Source organism: Puma concolor, chromosome F2, assembly GCF_028749965.1.
Source record: "Puma concolor isolate L17-30 chromosome F2, mPumCon1.1.hap2, whole genome shotgun sequence".
Classification (NCBI taxonomy): domain Eukaryota; kingdom Metazoa; phylum Chordata; class Mammalia; order Carnivora; family Felidae; genus Puma; species Puma concolor.
Genome location: NC_141684.1, coordinates 3,892,957 through 3,915,945, shown reverse-complemented (window position 1 = coordinate 3,915,945; position 22,989 = coordinate 3,892,957). Strand labels below are relative to the sequence as shown.

General features: G+C 54.9%; 1 protein-coding gene across 6 annotated transcripts in view; it reads right to left on the bottom strand.

Annotated features, from left to right (window-relative positions):
• The window catches only part of TRAPPC9 (trafficking protein particle complex subunit 9), a 568,037-nt gene that overhangs the window by 108,383 nt on the left and 436,665 nt on the right, over positions 1-22,989 (bottom strand). For 5 of the 6 annotated variants that reach the window (XM_086696009.1, XM_086696012.1, XM_086696013.1 and 2 more), the window contains one exon: positions 8,771-8,862. In XM_086696009.1, coding sequence (XP_086552135.1) covers positions 8,771-8,862 — 92 coding nt within the window. Of the gene's footprint in view, positions 1-8,770; positions 8,872-22,989 lie in introns of all 6 variants that reach the window. The other variant, XM_086696010.1, reaches the window with a different exon arrangement.

Genomic DNA, 22,989 nt, shown 5'->3' with positions numbered 1-22,989 from the left:
GAGGGGGAGGCCTGGGTGAAGTGACTTAAGACATGAAGGACACCACCAGCCCAAGGGCACAGAGCTGGCACGGCCTACACGCAAGCATCGCGTGTTCACACACAGGCCCACACTTGCCGCGTCCCTGCGGAGGACACCCAGGGCGGGGGTGACGTGATGGGGGCTGGGCCGCACCGGGAAGCTCCCCAAGGGGACCTGAGCCTTGGAGGATCTGAGGGCTAGGGACAAGGAGAGGCCGGCAAGGCTGCTGATGGGCCACCGGGCAAACGTGCAAGTGACCCTCTGGCAGAGGCTCCTCCCTCCTCAGGGCTCCCACGGCACCCCTGGATGGCAGCAGCCTTCGAGACACCCCGTGTGACCAGATGAAGCCCGGGGTGAGGGGCAGGAGAGGGGAGGGGGTGCATCTCAAATGCAGGGGCTGACAGGACCTGGACGGGGAAGAACCACCACCATCAGGACATCCTCCGGCAGCAGCAGGGACGCGGTGACTGGAGGAGGAGGGAAAGGGGCAGGAGGCAGCGGGGGAGGCGGGCAGCCGGTGGAGAGACCTTTGTGATGGACAGCCGATGGGTGAGACAGGTCTGGGCTGCGGGGAGTGGCCAGCCTCGCGCGGAGGCCCCAGCGCAGCAGCAATGGGGACAGTCTTCACCAGGTGAGCCCCCAGGCTGCCACAGCCCCAGCCCGCATTCAGCAGAATAACCAAGGCCCGGTTCCCAGCAAGGCCCTATTTAACAGCCAGGGCTCCCGGCAGCCCGGAGGATGGGGGAAACGTGGTCAGAGGACTCCTTCCTCTCCTGCATGACCTCCTCTACCAGAAGCCCTTAGTGCCCCGGCCTGTCCACCCGGACATCCACCCAGCCGGTGCCCGAGGACCTTTCCCGTGTTGTCCTTGGACGAGGCATCCAAGAAAGCGGGACCTCACTGACGGGTACGGTAAGTCCTGGCTGGTCCACATCCGGACACCCGGTTCAACTACACTGAGCTCCAGCAAGAACATATGTTCTCCCCCAAGCCCCGCATTCAGGGACTGGGAAAGGCCTGCAGAATCCAGAGAGAAAGGTTCCTGCAGTGCAGAAGCACCAGGGGCTAAAATTTACTATCATGTGAAGAAACAATGGAAGATGAGAGAAAGACTGAAATGTCCACCTCCTGGGTCAGCAGGTCTCGAAATTTCTTGAAATACAGTCTTCCTGAAGGTACAGTGAACACCCAGGCAGTGTGACAGAGCATAAGCCCCATGGTTGGCCCCAGACAGACACCGATCCCAATGCCAGCTCTGTGACTTCCTGGCTGGTGACCGCACAGCTGCTGGTCCCCACCTGCAGGAGGAGAGGTACTCTGCCTGAGGGGTAGCAGGCGCGTCATGCAGGGCGGGAGGGAGAGCCGAGAGCACCTGCACCCACGGGGAACTGCATGGCCACAGCCCCAGACAGACCCCTGCTGCCAGGGCACTGGTCCTGGAGGAAAAGCCTCAGCAGATGGCAAGTCCAGTATAACCATCGCTCATGGCCTCTGACCTGGGTGGGGGCAGGTCATTTACCCCACCCCTGAGAGGCCTGCCCCAGCCACTGGTGACAAAGGTGACTTATGCCTCAGCCAAGTGCTGTGTCCATGTGCCAGGGGAGGGCAGGCGGCCACCAGCATCCCAGGACACGGAAAGTATCATCAGGCCCAGGAGGGCGGCGTGAGGCCGCAGGGAACACGTGTCGTATGTGACCTCTGCCTGGCAGGTCAAAGAGGAAACAAACTAAAATTGCACAATGCCTGAACCATATCAAACGTGGACATGTCAACTATCAGGACACAGGTAATGGGGTAATTGTAGGAAAATTCATAGCCTTAAAATCATTGCACTACTAATAGGACATTTTAAATAAGTGGACTCAACAGCTGGCTCCATAAGTGAGGAAAAACTAACAGAGTGAGCCCACACGAAGCAGCAGTGTGAGGACGGGAACGGCAGGGACTGACTTAGAGAAGGGAGAACGGATGGGGAGGAGATCATCGGTTAGCCGGCTGAATCAAGAAAAAGAGGAGGAAGAAAAATTATATAAAAGAAACCAAACTGAGAAAATGACCTCAGGTGAAAAGGCAGTTGAATACCAACAGAAGTTCAATGTTTAAAAAGTGAGCTCCTGGGGCGCCTGGGTGGCGCAGTCGGTTAAGCGTCCGGCTTCAGCCAGGTCACGATCTCGCGGTCCGTGAGTTTGAGCCCCGCGTCAGGCTCTGGGCTGATGGCTCGGAGCCTGGAGCCTGTTTCCGATTCTGTGTCTCCCTCTCTCTCTGCCCCTCCCCCGTTCATGCTCTGTCTCTCTCTGTCCCAAAAAAAATAAATAAAAACGTTGAAAAAAAAAATTTAAAAAAAAAAAGTGAGCTCCTTCTGAAGTTCCATAAAAACATGAAAGGTGTTCCATAGGCACAGGGTTCCGACTTTGCAAGTAAATGGTCTGGTGCACGATAGTATGAATGCAGTTAAGCCTCGAATTGTACACTTTAAAATGGCCCAGATGGCATATTTATGTGTTTTTATCACAGTTTTAAATAAAGATGAGAAAGAGAGGCAAGAAAATGACATGGAAGTAAATACCCAAGCAAATATTAAAATATACTATCAACCCATAATAGTTACGAGGGTGGTTCTGCCTCATGGGTGGAAAAAGATCCATGGAAGAGAGTCCAAAAATGTTCCTACACACGAGAAAAATGACACTGCTTATTAGTGGAGAAAGTTTGCCATTAAGTGACTTGGAGACAATTAAACAGTTTTCTGGGAAGAGAGGCTCCATGCCTCGTTCCTCACACCTTAATAAATTCCAGATCAAGAGGAGATCTCAGTGTTGCAGTGGATGAGCCCACGAAGCATGAGAATTTAAAATATGCATATAATCTAGAGGAGGGAAGTCTTTCTAAGCATGACACAGAAACAGAAGATATTTTTAAAGAGCTTGCTAAATTTAAAATAAGCGACTTCCAGCTTGTCTCGCTCATGTGAGGACTGGCACGCTTACTTGTTCCGACAATGTTCAGGAGAGCGAACGACCAGGAACCACCTAAGGGCTGGTCAGAAGGCGGAGTACGGACAGAAGAATGTGGCCGCTCCGTGTGGGCGGCCAGGGGAGGGTACCCAGGACCTGTCGGTAAGTGAGGAAGACAAGTGGCAGGACTCCCTCACGGGCTCCCCTGGGGGAGGAAAATGCAGCAGGCTCTGGCACAGCTCGGCCTGTGGGATGGGACGGCTCCGGGGTGGGTGGGGGCGGGGAGGGGGACGGGGCAGGACAGAGACTCCACACACAGCTTGCTGCACCTCCCCAATTCTGAAGCTCGTTTGTGCCTGTTTATCTTTGCAAAAGCAACAGACCAAATGCGGAGTGTGTGGCCTCGAAGGGGTTACACTTAGACGGGAGCTTAGCAGGAAGCTTCCGATCAGAGTCTCTCCCTTTGAGGCAGGGGCACAGGCCTGGAATCACTCCTCACTCTGCCACCCGCATGCACGCCAGGGATGGGGACGTGAGCTTTCTATAAAACGAGGGTGGTCTTTCCAATCTCTCAGGGTTGTCGTGGGGACTGTGTGGCTTGGGGCACGTTCAGCGCCAGCAGACGTCCACCCCAGGGCATTCTCCACACAGGTAGTGGTGCTGATTTCGCTGGTACAAGTTTAAGAGCTGGGACATTTCTTGGCTTGGTGGCTCGGGTCTGTCATAACCAGGGTGCCTGGCCCACTTGTGCTGGGCAGGGAGGTCTCCCAACTCTTTGCCCATCAGGGACTGGAAACCTGCCGCCTGGCACCCTGGAGATCTCAGACCTGTCTCCTTTCTTCTCAGAGCTTGACAGCCGCACGCACACCTGTCCTTTCTCAGCACCTGTGGAGCAGGGGCACGGTGTGTAGCACGTGCACTGGACCTCTCATCTCCTCCTGGATGGCCTGTCCTGGCCCAAGGGGCCACAGGGCACCGGGGAGACCCCATACACCACACTGCAGAGACATGAACCTTGATTTCCCAGATTGGGAGTCAAAAGTTGAAAGGCATAGCCCCGTGGCCCATCCTCCCATGGGCAGAGACTTACTGCGGAAATCTTCTTCCAGAAGGAAGGTGGCTCTTAAAGAAAGCGGCAGGCAGCTGACGGCTGGGGGGCCCAAGGCAGCCCCCCTGCGCATGGCCCAGACGGGCACCTGGAAGGGGTTCAGTAGCCATTTGCTGGGTGGACGGCCGGGTGACTGGGGGCAGCACAGGGCATGTAAGAAAGCACCACAGGTCTGCAGAGAACCCTGGATCACAGGGAGCAGATCAGATGCGGAAGTAGCAACTTTGGGGACAAATTATATGGTCTTTTCACTCACCAGCTTCTCCCGGAAGATACGTAACGACGCCAATCTCAGTGGGTGATTACGGAGAGTGAGTGAGGGGACAGAGAAAGCGACCACGAACTGTTCCTGACGTGCTGCGGTAAGCTCTCCACAAAGTTACTCTTTGGGGGGAAATCATCACAAGAAAGCAGTGCTCCCAAACATTATTTTACAACTAGTATGCCTGGGACCAAGGAGAAGATTGGGGTGGAGGGGGGCGGGGGAACAGGTGGGAAGACGGGTCTCACAGAGGTGCCTGGCCCCACAAAGCCTGCCTCACTGGTGGGCCTGTGTACTAACACTCTCTCCCGGGCACAGATGCTTGGAGAAATCCACAGCCCTGTGCCATTGCCAAGTTCCCTGGGAAAGAGGCAGGGGTCAGCGGGCAGGCTGGGCCTCCAGGGAGGCCTGGGCCACCTGCGGCCATGTGTGGCTGTCGCCTGTCCTGCCGGATGGCTGGCTGGAACCTGCCTCTCCACGTGCCCTCTCGAGGCGTCTGAGACACGACATCACTTGCTGACTCACCACAGCCATTGCGCACGACTCTCAGGTCGGAGACAAACTGAGCTCCACAAGGCCTCCACATGACACATGTGCCAAAAAGACACTCTGCCGAAGTGTCCCCATGATGCAGCCCCGCCTCGAGGCAAGGACAGCCTGGCTTCCTGGACCCCAGATCCAGATTCCTGAACAGGGTTGCCGAATGCAGCGGGTGCCACGGAGGTAGGAGGATCAATGTTCAGACGCGACAGGCCTGCAGGTGGTTCTGTGCCTTGTCCCCAAATGCAGGGCTGGCCCCTCTGGAACAAGGTGGCTGCAGGAGTCTGGTTCCCGAGCTGCCTCTGGCCTCTGCATCCAGGATGCCAGGCTGTGTGTGGATGGTCTGTTAAGCCACCTGGGTCCACCCACATCAGACCAGGAGTGTCCTGAAGGCAGGGATGAAGCGGAACTTCTATCTGGGTCCCTGGCACCTGGGACAGTGCTTGCTATAGACTGGATGGTCAAGTAGACAGCTATCCACTGAGTGAATGTACAAATCCCTCGATCCAACAATCTAGGTTTTCCCCATAACCTTAGGTGACAGAAATCCCTGAGCACCTCCTACCCTGTAAGAGGAGAACAGTGAGTAAGGCCTCGCAGACTCACACAGGTTGGACAAACCGCACGGAAAGTGTGGACCCCGTGTCGCGCTCTCCAAAGGTGAGGGCGTTGTTCCCTGAGGCAGGACACCAGTGTCACATGTCTGCTGGTCCCCAGACCTGTGACTCTCACACCCGTGCGCGCAGCCGGCACATCATAGCTCGGGTCGGGGCCGGAGCGCATGGTGGGGCTGGCTTGATGATGACTCAGAAGATGTGTGCTCAAAATATCCACTGCCTAACGTAGCCAGCACCTAACCTGTACTCCCGGCTGTCAATGAAAGCACAGACCATCCCTGATATACCTAGGAAGCTACGGAAAGTGTCATCAGCTGAGGGAGGTGGCAGGGGGCACAGTAATGGGACACTGAAATCAGTGTGGCAGACCGCTTGGCCTCATTTGTCACCACACCCGGCACCTACGGACCAGAAGGGAAACGGCCCTCAGGCAGTCAGGGGACGCTGGGCTCTGCCACCCGCCCTGTCCTCCTGCCTGGCGGGCAGGGCAGTTTCCCGCCAGAGACGGGAGCACCTGGGAAGCCGCAGCCCAGTGATGCTGACCTGTGGTCCTGCCCTAGCCCCGCCCTGCCTCTGGATGCACCCCAGAACCCCAGCTTCCTCCTCCCCATGACCAACAGGCACCCAGCAATTCCACGGTCCCCCACCCGCCTCAGAGGCAGAGAAGCGCGACCTCACTGGGATCACGGACATCTCCATAAACCCTCACTAAGGACCTGCTGCCGTCGGGGCCTCCGTAAGAGACCGAGGTTCAGAGGATTCGTCCATTTGCACGAGGACATCACACATGAGGAAGCAGCAGAGCGGAGGCCAAGATGCATGGCAGCCTGGTGCCAACAGCGTGCCCGTCCACGCCAGGTGATGCCACCATCACACACAGATGCCGACACGTTTGTGCTCTCCAACCGCCCCATGAAACAGTAACGACTTCAGAGATTCCTTGCAGAGGGACTGACCCCCAAACACGGAAAAGCTCTATGTGCAAGCCGCTGCATGCAACCTGCAGAAACATGAACATCTCAAAACAACCCAAACATCCAACAACAGACCAAGCACTACGTGACCTCACATCCGTCTGATGAGGTTACCACTAGGCCTTTAACAGCGAGCATTCGACAGGCCTGTGATACAGGAGATACGTTTCGTCAAGTAAAAAAAAAAAAGAAAAAAAAAGACGCAATATACACAGTCTGGGCATCTCTATAAACAGAATTTAAATTTGGGGATAGCAAAAAGGCTTAGAAATACACAAAAGTTCAATGAAACAGAGGTTGTTTTGGAAGCCGGGAAGAGGGTCATTTTTTTCTGACCACGTTTCTGATTTTGCCTGGCATTCCGCAGTGAGAATATATTCTTTTTTCAACGTTTTTTTTTTTTTTTTATTTTTGGGACAGAGAGAGACAGAGCATGAACGGGGGAGGGGCAGAGAGAGAAGGAGACACAGAATCGGAAACAGGCTCCAGGCTCCGAGCCATCAGCCCAGAGCCTGATGCGGGGCTCGAACTCACGGACCGCGAGATCGTGACCTGGCTGAGGTCGGACGCTTAACCGACTGCGCCACCCAGGCGCCCCGAGAATATATTCTTTTTATCGAGTCATCTGGTGGAAAGGTCCAGATTCCAGTTGAGGGCGTCTGCCTTTGAACGTGGATCAGTCACCCCTCAGCGGGGCGGTGCCGGACAAGACGGCTGACGTGGCCGAGCCGCAGCGTCCTCGTTTAGGGAAGGACACGTGCAGCACGCGAGGGTACCAGAAGTGACCGTGTGGGTCCTCGTACCTCGCCTGATATGTTATACACACGTGCAGAGTGGTGAAAGTAACAGGCTGGATGTTGGGTGGCCCACCTGAGCCTGCTCTAAGTCAGAGAGAGGACCCTGCCGGCACAGGCCAAGCCGGCCAGCGTTCGGGCGGGTGAGCGAGGGCCCGGCCGGGCTAGGCCACCTGTGCAGCACAATCTGGACCCCCTCAGGTTGGAGGGGGGCCCAGTCATGGGGCGGGGGCGGGGCAGACCCCAGGCCTGCCTGCCGTGAGGAGGGGGGTATAACCTGCGGGGTTATGGAAGGGGGGGCACTGGCACGGGCAGCGGCCAGGGAGGAAGACCCTGTCCACTGTGGACGAAACCCAAGCCCTGGAGGCAGGGCGGTCTGGGTGTCTGAGCCTGCTCAGCTATCCACACCTGGTGGAAACAGCTGGCTCTGTCCAGGTAAGCAAGAGATCGGACATTCCAACCTGGAAAAGTGGGCTGAGGGAAGCCCCCCATGGTGCAAACACTGATTCTCTGCAGAAACACCCCCTTCCTTCCACTCAGGCTGGACGCACGAAGGAGCCCCTTGGGTGTAAAAGGCCATCCATTCACTGCTGTCACGTCGGCAGCTCACGGACTCCCGCCGGCCTTCATCTGTGGGAGCAGGGAGCCGGGCAGCGAGAAGAACCCCCGCGCCGCAGTATGTGGGGGTCTCGCAAACTGATGGGGGAGGAAGGGAAGGCCAGGAGAAAGGTTTTTCTCTTCAAGCCCCTGGGACAATTCCCATGTGTTTCTAGCAGGCAAAAGGAGGAGATCATACTTTAACTAACCAGAGAGAAGACTTGACACTAATTACAACAATATCTGGAGTATAAAAAAAAAAAACAAAAAAACACACAAACTGCTTGCTCGCATCTGACCTAAAATAGATTATATAATGAAACTGCTTCCAGAAAATAACGAAGCCTCTCACTTCAACAAAAATACACTTAGCTTGTTTCTCAACAAAGCAGTTTTGACTCCTATTTGGGGAGACACAGGCCAGGGTAACGGCTTCTGGTGCAACAGGAAGCAGACATTTGGAAAGATTGTTCCAGGTGAACTCACGGGCCGGGGACCCAGTCAGGGTGTTGACCACACAGGCACCCTTCCGGGCTGACCCCGTGTGAAGCCGTCAGAGCTCATCCAGAGAAGGGTAGGAGCAAGGAGGCTGCACACCTGCTCGCGTCCGCCACGCCAATCACTCAAGACCCAAACGCAGAGGGGGGACGCGGCCACGCACACGAGGCCAAGTGCCGCCACGGAGGAGGTCGGACTCCGCAGCGGCTAGAACCATATGGGGTCTCGACGTCCACCGCCACACGCGTATCTGGAGGGCGCTGACCCTTTCACGGGTCCGTGCTGACGGGACACGTCTGAAGACGCACCCTCGCCGTGGCCAGCTGGCCCACGCAGCCGCGCGCAGGAGCAGATGCGGGCGCGGGGAGGGCCGCGCTCACCCGGCGGGGACCGGCAGGTACTCACCCCACTGCAGCGGGGCCAGCTGCAGATGCTCCAGGACAAGCTGGCTCAGGAGCCCTTCCACGCTCGCCTCGCCGGTGCGCTTCAGAGACGGGTGAGAGCCAGTCAAGGAAAAACCTGTTCCCGCCGAGCCCCAGGGACAGGAGGAGGAGTTCTGGAAATTTCTACAGACTCCCACACGGGAACCCTCCCACAGCAGATCCAGGTCCCCCCTTGTTCGCCAGTGATGGCCCAACCAACCACTGAGACGTGACCTGCGGGTGGAAAACAGGCATATAAACATGGCGAGTGCCTCTGTCCCTTCAACCTACGTCAAGTAAAGCCTCTGCCGTGTAAAGAAGGGAATCCATCGGGATCATTCTGATCCAACAGCTATTCTCGCTGGCGGAAATAAGGAAAATGGAAGTCGTTTTTCCTTAATGAGGCAAACCATGGCTCATTGTTCAATGTAACCCAATGTGTTTCTGGACACGTGTTGGCTTCATGCTGGTTTCCTGTCTGTCGTGCTACACGTCTTGATGTAATCACACATATTATTACAAATGGCTCACTTAGGCCAGTTCGTAACTGAGGAAGTCAAGGTTTCTCAGCAAGTACCAGCGGATGAAGAAATTAGGTTTAGGAAGGCAGAAAACAGATGTCTCCTGGGCGCTAATATTCAACAGCCAACGCGGCGCTCAGACACAGACCCACAAACCTCTTTCCCTTTTCCTACGTGAATTTAAGCCACAGAATGTAAGTTGCAACCAAAAGGGAAGAATTCAGTTCCTGACACTCTTCCCTGATTAGGGAAGTGAAAAGAAAACCCTCTTCTTTCTGCTTTTAGCAAGTTAACTGCACCCAGGAAACACATCGTGGCTCTAATCCAAACCATGGGTGGACATGCATGGAGGATGCCGAAATAACTCAGGAGCTCGAACCTGGGAGGCTTACATCTGGGTGGAGATGACAGCACAGGGACAGGCGGCCGTGCCCAGCAAGACGGAGGGCAGCTGTGTGGGGACGAAGCCACGCAGGCAGGGCAGATCAGGGCCCAGGGGGAGGCACAGAGGCACCAGGGCCCCGAGGAACAGAGACTAGAGCTCCCAGTCCTTCCTGCCGAAGGGCCTGGCACACGGGGGCCACGTGATCATCTGGATGGGAACGTCTGGGTGCAGGGACACTGAGAGCAGTGAGGACACACCAGCCGGGCACCCAGGAAAGCTCGAGAGGGCAGGGCTGAGCGCGCACGGCAACAGGACTCCGCAGGGAGAGTAGGCCGAACGGTGCAGTGACGCCGGGATCCCTGCCTCCCACTCCGCCCCTAAGTCCTTCTTCGGTTATTTAGGACTTCTTCCAAAACACCGTGTGCTCTCTCTGGACTCCTTGCTTCCCGCAGCCGTGCTGTGTTCCTAGAAGTGCTTCTCCCTGCCCTCCTCCCTCAACTCTCAAGCCCTCTCTGAGCCCCGTCCCTGCTCTGAAGGCACTCGGGCCTCCCCGTAGCAGCCCGCCCCAGATGTGCCCACTCTCCAGTGCTCAGCCTAGACACCAGCCCAGCAGCTGCATGAGGGCCCAGCCCTCGTCCTGGGACCTACACAAGGCCCTAGAGTTGCTCGGTGGATTCTGTCTGATGAATAAACAAACTCAGGATGGTTACACGTCCTTGACAGGTGGTACAGGAGCCCACAGCCCTCAACATGCAGCCCAGAGGCCGCAAGACCCGGAAACTTCCCTACCCTGAGCCCAGTGCCTGCCTCTAGCCAGTGCCCTCTGCAGACGCTAGGCCCCAAACTCCAGGGAACCCGTGCTGCTTGCCCCCACCACACCAGCCCGGACATCAGCTGGGCAGGCGTGAAAGCAGGCTCCTTTCGGCCAAGCTGAGCTCCCCAACAGATGTGGGAAAACACGGGGCACTGCGGCCTGAGCCAACGGCACCTGCCCCCTCTGTCCCTAGAACGGTGGGTTCTGGATACCCTCAACCTGGCTGTGAGTCCTGGCACCACCACTGACACGCACTGGTCAGTCTACCTATGTTCCTGGGTCTATTTCCTCACCTGTGAATGGGCGTAACAGCCCACGAACTTCACAGGACTGTCCTGAGGAATAAATGGAACTGCAGTCCGGGCCACGGTGAGCATGCCATAAATGTCCCGTCCACGCAGACCCCTCCCCGGGCCCTGACGACGTCGTGCCTGGTGCGCGGCCAACCACACAGCGCCAAGCACTGTGAGCTCCCATGTCTCGGAGGCCCTGGAGTCAGAAAGCTCGTGGGGACAGCTCTCTCTCTCCCCCCCCCCCCCCGCCCTCTAGGAAGGCAAGCACGGTGGTGCTGGGGATTTATCTCCAACAGAAGAGGAAACTGAGTCCTTGGAGGGAGTGAGCGTTGGTGCACACACCCGACCCCAAGGCCCCCCTGGCCCCCCTGCTCCCTCAACGTGGCAATGGGGTGGCATTCCCGAGCAACCCCGTGGATGCCCTGGCCCCTGGGTGTGTCACAACCGCTCAGTGTCCTTCCGTCCTCAGGCCACATCCCAGTGAGGGGAGCCCACTTCTTGGCACAGAGTGTGGGGGCATGGAAGCCACCTGGGGAGGGTCCTGCCAGTTTCCATCCCCCCAGCGGCAGCCAGGGCCCCTCAGCTCCATTACCTGCACAGCAGAAAGCCCGGCATCCAGGATGCATTGCACCTCAGGGGTGACCGGCGCAGCCCCCTGCCCAAGCCAGGACAGACACACAGCGTCCCAGACGGGACCCCGCACTCAGCACTCCCACCCCCACTGCTCGGGAGCCCGGGGGGCTTACCCAGCTGGTGACAGGCTGACACGGGGAGGAGGGGGTGCGTGCCAAGACAGGCCGGAGCCTCATACCGAGACTTACTCCGGGCAAGTCAAGCTCCAGAACGGAGGACCCTCTCTGCCCACATCTTCCTGCAGGCGTCGCCCCTCTCAGTTACTCCTCTGAGCCTCACTCAGGCTCTGGGCACCTGATCACACTCACAGGCCGAGAGGGGGACCCTGGCTGAATGGGGAGAGGGCCCAAGGCCACCCAGGGTCTGTTCTCTCTACTTTAAGACGGGGAGGAGAACTTGTCTCCAACATGGGACTCTGAGATCCCAGAAACTTGTTCTCCCCAGAACTGGGCATTTAGGTCCAGAGTGGGGTTCAGAAAATATCTGTGGTTGTCTGTGATTGGCCACCCAGCTCCCCCAGAGGAAGAGGGTTCAGCCTGCTGCTTAGACCACCTGCTTTCACAGCAGCTGAAGATAACGGGGCTTCTCCACCCCAGAGCCAAGGAGCATTACCTGTGCAAACAACCACTGAGTAAATGGCAACGCACTCTGCCTTCCCAGAAATTGAATGTTCTCAAGAGAAGTGCTCAATATTAAAAATTTATTCACCGGGAAGGTCTCTGTCTTAAGGAACGGGACACTGTACGGTGTTTAATTTCCATGGATAATGACTGACCGATCGTGTTTCTTCCTCTCACCCCACGGATCCGAATATTCTAATTTTAACATGGGAGACGCCGTATTAACTTACTTCTCCAGGTGAGGAATGTGACAGAAGCGATTCCGGTCAGGGAAGAGTGGAGGGCTTCTCTGGAGAGGGGAACACAGGGCCTGGCCAACACAGGGGGGCAAAGACCCGCCCTAGGAGGGGGCAGGCACCTCACTACTTCAGTGTAGCCTCGGGGCGGGGGGGGGGGGGGGACGTGCTCATGTGCTTGCTCACGGACGGGCGTGCTGGCGTATGCCCACGGCCAGGCCAGAGCACAGCTCACCAGGCCCCTTCTTCTCGCTTGGCGCTCACGGTCTAGTGGCAACGGGCCAGGCAGGGCCGGCTGCCCTGTGCTGCCTCCTCAGACTCCCCAAATCCCTCAGGCATGTGGGCTTTTGGGGGGCAGGCAAAACGTTCAGACCCCAACCTAACCCTATGGATCCGCACGGGTGTGAGTGTGCAGACTGTAATAGCCAAGATCACTTTCTGGCTGAGGCCTGGTCTAAGCACCTTACACAAACTGACTCAAAGTCTGTCACCCACTAAGTACTATGCCAACTTTGCACACGAGGAAATGGAGGCACAGGGAGGTTGGGACACTTACCCAAAGCCACACATTCACGATTAGTGCCCAGACAGTCTCACTCCAGTCTATGTTCTTACTCACTGCTCAAAGCTGTTACATTACAGACAGCAGACAACAACGTAAGACCCAGGATGTCAAAAGTTCGGTTCGTGGGCCAATGTATACACACCAGCGTAGAGTCACGAACGCCCATGTGGTATTCCGCTCCCGACCAGCACTCTCTCACTCCCAGGCCTCACCCCACAGAAACCCTGACGTTGGGCCCTCTCGGCAGTGCCTAAAGGAACACAGAGAAATTACCCCCCGGGCCAGGGGCTCTCATGGGAAGAAACCAGAGCCCCCAAGACAGTCCTGACAGTCCAGCTGCCTCTCTCCAACACAGAGCTGAAGGAGAAACCGTTGTACCTCCCAGGACAGTCTCCCTTTGAGAATCCGTGAGGCAGAGGCCCGAGGGCCTCACCAGGAAGAAAGCAATACAAAAAGTGACCACACAGGAGAGGGAGGCGCAGAGGAGGGGCCACCCTGACAGCATGAGGGTAGGGGTGCCTCCTCCACGTGTTAACTCACACCACACGGCCAAGGTGCAGACACCCGCATCCCGTTTGTTATCGTAAACACAGCGGCGCGCTACAAAGCCGCTCCGTTCGTGGCTGTCCTCTGATGATCACAGGCACTGATGCCTCAACATCTATCTCCCCGGGGGCACCGTGAGCACGTCTTTCATCGTTCAAGTGCCAGCGTCTTGCACGATGCCTGGGCCCCAGTGATAGCTCGATAAATGTTGACGTCACCTAATGAATGAAAGTGTGAACGCACATTTGCGTGACTGTCAGCATGTAGAAGTGGGTGGCTTTCATCAGAGGCCAGCTTTCACTGGTGTGCAGTGCCCCAGCTCTCACTGCCGGAGCAAGGAAAGTAGGACCCTCTGATAGGATTACTCCAGCATCACCGTGGGATACCCGGTAGAGCCCTCAGCACAGCCAGGCACATGTGGCTATTACAACAGTTCGGAATGTGAGGACACAGAGCCTCGGAGAGGTTGGCAACTTGCCTGCTGTGAGTGACAGAATGGCCATGAGGCCTGGCCCATTACTCAGCAGCACAGGGCACGAACAGGGAGCGTGGCTGGGTTTCTCAGCTAATAGGAGCCCACCTCCCTCTCCAGGAGGCACGAGGTAGACAGAAACACACTCCCAGGCAACGCTGGCCCAGTTCTGTGGACTCCTCTGTGACCAGCGTTCAGCACTGCAAGCCTGACCATGGCCAGCACATGGCTGGTCTGCTCCGTCCCTGTCGGTCAATCAGCCAGAGCAGCACAGGCTGCCATGACACCACCAGGGAGAAACACAAGGAAACAGCTTTTCTTAGAGAACTTAGAGATTTTAGGCAATAGACTCTCACCTGGGATGGGTCTCTAAGAGGGGATGGCACCTGTCAGTCCCATGCTGGGACTCCTCTTTTCCAATCCCTGAATGAATAAGATCCATGGGAAACAGGATGAGGGGTCACCTCCCTCCCAAGAGAATGATTCAGGAATGGGCCAATGCCAGCCCCCAGTGAAACCACAGACCACTGTGCAGGTACTGGGTGGTCACGAAGAGTGGGGTCCTTCTTGGGATAAATCACTTCTGCTGAGTTGGTCCCCTAGGCCCTGATCCTGCCACCCACTCAGGTCAGCATCTCCCTGCTGTCACGGCCCCAGTGCTACCCAGAGACAACCTCTCTGTTGGGAAAACACATCCCCTGCAGAGTCTGATGAAGGACTAGAGCCCAGGGACTTGCCAGGCAGTGGCAAAAAGCAGTTACATTTCCCTTCGCTCCCTTTGCAGCCACCATGTGAAGAGCTACTTTCTCTTTATAAAGACAACACCAAGTCCCCCTTCCTTAGCTCATGACCATGTCCCTGCACAGCACTCTGTGATTCACTGTAATCAAAGAGATGAAGGGAAAGCAGTCTTTCACGTGTGGCGCCGGCCAGGTAAGCCAGCCTCGCTCTTTTCAGTTTGGGTTTCAGCTGCGATCTGGTGGGCCACGTGCCTCACAGGCACACAGAAATTCACTCTCAAGGGTGACCAATTCCCAACATACAAGATGCTCCCAGAGGAATTCTAAGTCTCAGACCCAAAGACATACATCCCAAAAGACGGGGGCTGGGGAAGGGAACAAATGTTGGGGGCATTCCTGTCGGGGCAGGTTCTGTGGCAAGAGTTCTACATGTTCCCTTCAACCGGGGGGGGGGGGGCTGTTCCAGTTGGCACAGGGCAGATGAGGAACTGGAAGCTGGGAGCACAGAGCAGGGAATCCCCCAGAGATCCTTGCACCTCAGGCATCCCAGGGCTTTCCCACAGAATGGCAGCTCCACAAAGGAAAGAGATCTTGTTCGACATTACAGCTTCCAGACGGGCCAACCTCCAAAAGTTCGAAAACCCCCGTGACAGCAAAGCTATGGGAGTACAGGCATAAGAGTCACACTCTGCTACTGGGCAAAGGAGAAAGTTTACTATGAAGATGCAAAATTTTCCAAGGCATGCACAGTTAAGTGGAAAAACCAAGATGCAAAACATTCTTTACACAAAATACTTTTGTGTAAAAAAAAAAAAGTCTATGTGTTTGCAATTATAGTTTCAGTGAGAAATTCTGACATACGTGGAAGGAATGGAGAAAAACGGGCATGTGGGGATGACGGGCAAGATGGCAACACCTTTTTTTAAGATGTGTTGAGCCACGTGCATCTTTTACACATTTAAAATCAACATTTTAGAAAAAGTCAACAATACAGTTCTGCTGATAACATTATGAAACAACACCGGGAGCAGCTGAAGTCAACACGCCTCACCCCAGTCAGAAGGGAGAGGGGCTCAGCATGCAGGTTGTCAGCGGATTTGGGTTTAACATGCACATTTTCATGTTTCTTTCTTTCCTGATTCCCTCCAGGGGTATCAGATTAAGACTTCAGAACATGGTATATTACTTCCTCTTAGGGAAAAAAAATATGCCAGACTTTCGAGGCAGATCTCACCACAGTGCTTGAAACGTAGAAATCGTGCCTACTGGACAGGGCCAGGATGAGGAGTTTTGAAATGATTATCAGAGGAGCAAGTTAGCGTGTGAGTAGTTACAAAGTTGCCAAATGGCACTGGGGCTCTGGAAACCATTCCAATAGCATATTTCTGTATTAATTTGCTTTCGGACATGAGCCATAAAATTATACAGCTGAGCTAATAAAGCTAATTACCTGCATGCACGCCCCTCCCTTTCTGCCCCATAAGCCACCAAAAAACAGTCTGCTGTCTGAGCCTGGACCCAAATGCAAAGCTGGCTGACCAGTCAGTCATGCAGCTGCCCTCATCACCTGCTAGTACACGCAAGACCGCAACGTGGCCATAGCGAGGGTGGAGGTGGAAGCGGTCACTAAATGATGATGGTGATTCTAATCTCTGTCATCATTTCTGTTAGAAAGAATGCTTCCAAAGTGCTTCCCATGAGAAAGGCCCTTTGGTAAGGAAGTGATACGTATCGTTGCAATTTAATGCTATCTTTAAGACTTCAGAACCCGATGGGTGTAAGGTAGGAGCTGCTATTTCTATTTCAAAAAATTCTTTTCAACTTGGGCACAAGGTGAGAGCAAGAAAGGTGACACAGCCGTGAGGCGGCAGGATCCAGGTAGTCTGACCCTGCAGCCCCCCAATCGGGACCCCACTTTCTGACAGCTTCCGGTAAACACTGGATCAATTCTTCACGGTACCCTCGGTGTGGACCCACAACCTCCACACCGGACAGACAAGGATCTTTCTGTGCACAGGGCTGGGTCAAGCCAGAGCCCGGAGGCTGCGGGGGTGGTGGAGCTGGCCATGCGGGGAACTCTCCATGGTGCTGAAAATGCTCCCTGCCTTTAAAACCCTTTCTGGACACCCAGGACACAGCAATCACATCTCCAAGCAGTCTGCATGTCTTTGTCCTGAGATCCTGCTCCTGTCCCTTAGGAGGTCAAGGATGCGATGCCGCAGCAGGACTGTGGAGCCCCTGTTGGCATGGACCCAGGCTTTGTGGGTCTCCTAAACCACACCCACATATAATGATCAACAATCTGTGTGCCTGAACCAGGAGAACACACAAGCTCCCAGCTCAGGTTAGCACAACCCACATTCTGCCTCTGGGGTCCCCAAAGGCAGTATCTAACTCCCAGCAAGAAATGCCAAATGTCCTTTATGGTGCCCTCCACGCTTGCCATTTCTGCCTCAAAAACACTGCTGAGTTACCTAGAGTCACTGCTGTTGGCTCACTCCTACTGGTCACAAACCCTTGAAAGGTGGTGATCCATGAGCCCAGGGTCTGGTGCTGGACCTTGCTCAGCATGAACTTCTGCCCTCCCCTCCCCAAACTAGAAAGGTCAATAAGCAGGCAGCCATACCTTCCCAACTGCTTAGCTGAATTCAGAGGACTGCTTGTGGTTGTAAGCCCCAGGAGAGTAGGTGTCGTCTCTGGTCACCAGCACTGTGCCTGGCACACCGTAGGTGCTCAATAAATGCCTGCCTCTTTTCCCTGAGCACGTATTATGTGTTAGTTACCTACAAATCATCTCATACAGTCCTTACAACAATGTCAGATTGATGAAACCTCTTCGAGGATACTAAGAAACTTCTCCAAAGCCACATAGCCAAGAAGAGTGTGAGGTTCACATGCAGTTGATTCCAAGTGCACTGCTCATTCCCTGCTAGACTTTCTCCACACATGCCACATGTTTCCAGGGAGATGTGTCTTAAGTCCACTGTGTAGCACATGGAATGGGTCAGGATCTCACCGTCAAGACATCTTCAAAGCAACAGACTCAAGATGCCATGGGGCCCCAGAAGGTACCTTGCTGAGGTCAAGGGTCTCTTGGACCCTACATGGCCCACTCTTCCTCCTGTGAGGTGATCCATGAAGTCCTGGGGTAGGACCTAAAGGTAGTGGGCACCCAGATGTGTCCAGCAATATTGGCCCAAGCCCACAGGGCTTGGGTACGTCCCACAGATGAGACAGTGTGGTACCTAGTTCTAGCACTGTAAGGCATGTGTTAAGTGAGGTCTTCTTCTGGAAGGTTTAGGGCCGGGGGAGGAGGAGGAGAGACGATGCTTCCTGCATGGCAAGAACAGCCCCAAACTGGCCAATGATGAGTACCAACACGAACCTAGCAGGCCATCCCTAAGCTCTGGGCTCCCACCTAATTCCCACTGTAGCACTGGTTACCCAGGCTCCAGACATCTGTTGCCATAACTGATTCCCCAACTAAGCCAGGGTGAGCACCCTGGGGGCAAAGACCAGGTTTCCTGCCTCTAAGTCCCTAATTCAGACCTATGGAGTTGACAGGCAGTAAAAGTCAACTAAGTAAGTTTTTCCAGGAATAACGTAGAAGGAATTGTACTGGTAGATTTAAGTTATCATCTCTGCTGGGCCACAGTTTATCATCACGTCGCTACCTGCACAAGCTTGGGTCAGTGACCATTTACTGAGCACCTACTGTGTACCTAGACCCTTGAATGTGCAGTCCATGATGACACAGCACCCTGAAGGACACCATGGTGAGGACATGTCTGAGCTTCATGCCCACCCCATGCGAGAGCTGTGCAGCAGAGAGGAGACATATGCTTACAGAAGATACACAAACATAATGAGTGACCCCCATGCTCAGAGAGACCTCATTCTATATTCCTTTTCCACACTCAAGGCTCAGAGTGCCGCCATTATTCTGGTTTTCCTCTGTAGCATTTTACCTAGCTAGCTAGCTAGCTAGCTAGCGTGTGTGTGTGTGTGTGTGTGTGTGTGTGTGTGTGTGTGAAAGCATGTGCAAGTGTGTGAGCGGGGGAGGGGGAGAGGTAGACAGAGACTCCCAAGCAGGCTCCACACTGTCAGCACACAGCCAGGTGTGGGGCTCAATCCCATGAACCATGAGATCATGACCTGGACTGAAATCAGGAGTCAGACGCTTAACCGTCTGAGCCACCCAGGCGCCCCTCCGCCTAACATTTTAGAGCAGAAATGGATGTCAGGTGTCTGTAGCCCAACAGGAACCCCAGTCCTAGCAGTGATCCTCCATATGTTAACTCGACACCCTGTGAGAGCCTCACCAAGAACACGAGACAGCAGAGACAGACCTGCACCGCCCTGTACATCTTTGCAGGTTCTTGCACCAAATTCCCAAAAGAAGGCAGCGGAATCGCACGATACAAAAACAAACACGTCCTGGAGACATCATGCCCAGAGAGCAGTGGGGTGAGGAGCACCAGAGCCATCTTCCTAAAGGGAGTCTCATGACAATGCTCCCTGGCCCAAAATCCTGCTGTGGCTACTTGCTGCTCGTGGGATAAAATCCGACTCCCTAGAAGTTTATGCAAGTTCCCCATGGGTTTTTCCGTGACCTCCCCCCCCCCCATTTTGCACATCTCACTCCCGAGAACATGTACCAGCCACGTCAAACTACCAGTACTTCTTACAACAGATGGTGCTGCCTCCTGCCTTGGTGCCTTGACTCGCGTCCTCTCCCTGCCTGGAACCCTCTTCAGTCTTTCTAGTGAGCACACCCCAGTCTCTGGAGCTTAAACTCCACTTCACCTGGGACGTCCTCTCTGACCCATGCCCAGCCTGGAAGCCAGCCCTTCCTCCCCCGCTGGCTGTGGTGGCTGAACCCTGGAGTATCTTTCCTGAACTGGTCACATGCATTTGTCCCCGTGTACCTCCACCACTGCAGCGTGTGCACTGTGATTCATGCCAAGTACCTGTTAATACCTACTCCGTGTACTGTGCTAGCTGTCATGGACAGAAGGCTAACCAAGACGAGAGTCTTCCTACTTTTAAGGAGTTCAGTCTGTTGTGTAAGGATTATATATTATTATTACTCACCATTATTAAACTTAATATGTGGGCACAGTCTTTTTATTTACAACATTCTCCATGCATACTCAGTTAATATTCCATGTGTCTTGAGAACCATGAATGTTTGCTTCCAAATCTTTGAAAAACAGCTAGATGCAAGGAAAATGCAGGAAGTTAATAAAATACCTTCCCTCTCATCTTCTGCTAGACCATTAGCAGTGAAATACTTGGGAATGTACTGCAATTTGAAAACACTGAGCAGTTTTTTGAGGTCTTGTCTTTATTCGTGTGACTCAAGTTTATCATGAATTGGTGTTCTCTTACAGAAAAAAGTGATTGCTCAACCAACTATTCCCTGGGGGAACCTGGAGCCCAGTGGGTCACCAGGCTCTCCTCTGAGCCCACAGGCCTGAGTTCTAATGGCCTTGCCTCTCACAGGAGAAAGCAGTGCCAGGATCAGAACTCTTAGTTCTTACTCACAGCCTTCTGAGCAAAAGCTGGAAACCCATCACACGAGAGCAACTGACAGTCACTTCCAAGTTGGCTTCTAGGTGAGTGTCCCAGAGAGGGTGCTCTCAGAAGGGGTGGGGCTGTACCTCAGGTGACCCCCAGGAAGATGGGCGTCTGCACCCCACGTGCCAGATCTGGAAGAACTACAGGTGCAAGGACTTAGACCAGGCCCACTTCAGCTCAAATAAATTAGCAGATTGTCATAAATAGAAATTACACTAATGGAAAGGCTGCTTTAAGTGATTACTGAGCCTCTTTCCCGTGACCGTGTTTTCTAATCTGCCTCGTGAACTTTGAGAATGCTGACGTGGGCTGTTCTCCTCTCAGTAGGGGCGCCCGCATCTCGGCTCAGCTCCCTGGTGTCAGAGGCCCAACTGGACGCAAAATGCCATGCAGCATGGTGAGCTGCCAAGGGGTAGTCTGCAGTGGCTCATCTCTGCACGTCTTGTGGGGTTGTGGGTGGAGCAGGTGAAATGGAGGAGGACTCTGTGCAGGGTGGGTACAGTACCAAGCAGCAGGGTGCCCAAGGAGCACTGCAGCCTCACTCGGCCTCATCTGGAAAATGGGGGTAACGCGGAGACCTTGGCAGTGACCAGATGCTCTTCTGCTGTCCCCAGCCTGGAGCCAAGAGCACAGACTCTGAAGCCAGACGACTGGGGACGAATCCCAGCTCTGCCACTCAGTACCTGGCGACCTGGAACAAGTCAGTGTCCTCACCTGTGGGATGTGCATAAGACTACTTCCTAGGGTTTTAGTGAAAAGCAAGTGAGTCAATCCAAATAAACCACTCAGAACAGTGCCCGGCACCTGGCAGGTGTTATATGGGCATTAGCGCTCACAGTGACTGTCACACCCAAAGGACAGAGGAAGGAGCAGGCTTGCACCCATACACACTGTGCCTATCGATTTGGGTGATGTTTACACACACACATCGTCTGCGACAGGCACACACCATACACCCCACCCCCACCCCACCCCACACACACACACCATGGTGCACACGCATCACACACAGATCTGAAACAGTGCTTTGCATCTGGGGAAGCCCTTCTTCACTCTCACGAGCCAAATTTGAAATCTATGCTGGGTGCCAAACCTTGATTCTTTTCAAAGTAACTGGCTACCGTGTCTGGATTGGGGGAGGCAGCAATCAAACCCGCGTCGTCCTCACCTTCCTCCCTCTGCGCACCGCAGGCCAAAGAGCCTGGGCCACGGCACCGCACTGGTGGTCGGCGGAACCTTCTCCCGGGCTGGCGAGGCTCCTCTGTGAGATCAAAGACCTCTGAGCCCAGTGATTACCAGCAGCTGGAGAAGCTAACCTCCCTGATGGCAGACACAGAAGGCAACCCTGTACTGCACTTAAGATGATCAAGCAGCCAGCTGTACTGACGACAGGAGCGATTTGTACTAAATTCATCTAGATTAAACCGCTTCTCCGCACAGGACTACTAGGAGAGCACAGCGTACTGGGTTTTAAAGGAATCTTGTTTTAAGACATTTGATTTTTCTCGGGGGGTGCAAAGACACAGCCCCACGAAGCAGCATCTTGGAGAATAAGCCACAAGCCAGGTGGCGAGAGTGAAGAGTAAAGGGCAACCCCCCCACCCCCCGTCCCAACACACACGGCTCCATCTAGGCCTCGCCTTGAAGGGAGGAGGAGTCAGCTGAAGGCAGATTCCCCTTCACGAGAAGAGTGCAGTCTGGAAAACTGAGAAGCCAGGCATAGCTGTGTTCCAGGCCAGCTGTCCTGGTCAAGACCAACTGAACTGAGGACACTGTGCCTATAGTCTTGTAGGCTTCTGCTTGTCAAGCCTAGCAAAAACCAGTCACAAATGTCACAGCCCGTGGAGCTTCCTAGGTTTGCAGAGGGCAACTGGTGTTGGCAAGGCCAGACGCAGACACTGCCTAGCAACGCACAGGCTGGGGCTCCTGGGCCCACGCATGACCCCACGCTCAGAACAGCCGCACTGCTCCGTGTCCTGCCACATTCTGGTTACTTAGGTTCACGTGACCTCGGCAGGCTGCGAAGATTCTCCATCTCCCGCGCTGGGATGTGAATCCCCAGGCATCTGAAACCCGGGCTGCAGTTGGGCTCCTTGAGCCTCTACCTGGCCCACAAAGCAGCCAGATGGTGACAAACGGTCTCCAGACAGCACGGAGGAGACGCGTGTTTGTCAGGCCACCTGGTGGAGACGCTGCCCAGATGGCCCAGGTCACCGGAGCCGGTGCACCTGGCTCTTGTCATGAAACCTACACGGGGTCGGATTCCGATGCGTCAGCGAGTATCCCACCGACCCCTGAAATGCTCCTTGGAGGGACATTTGCAACGAAACCGGGAAAAGGAGAAGGTGAGAGGACTCCAGGCTCATCCTTCATCTGTTTCCACCACAGATCGTCCGTGCACGGCTGCCCTCTGGAAAAGGAGCCAGGCTTCAGAGATGACTCACCTCGTGCGTGGAAACTCCCTTCACACACGCCACAGCAGCGGGCACAGCACAGCAAGGCTGGTAACCATGCAGTCTGCAGCATCAGTGAGATGGAAGCTGTTCATTCGCCACGGGTTTTAACACCTACGTGCCAGGGAGGACACGTGGCTCTGTAGGGTCAGGGTCCACACCTGGTCTCGCTCATCACGGAGGTCCCTGGTGCTGAGCGCAAGCCCAGCACACAGTGGGCCACCAGTCAACAGCTGCTAAAGGAAAGGCCGCGATGTGGCTTCAAGGACAGCATGGCTGGGCACAGGAGACGTGAACTTTGGGAAAAATAAACCTCCCTGCACTTTGCAAGGCCTGTAGCAAAC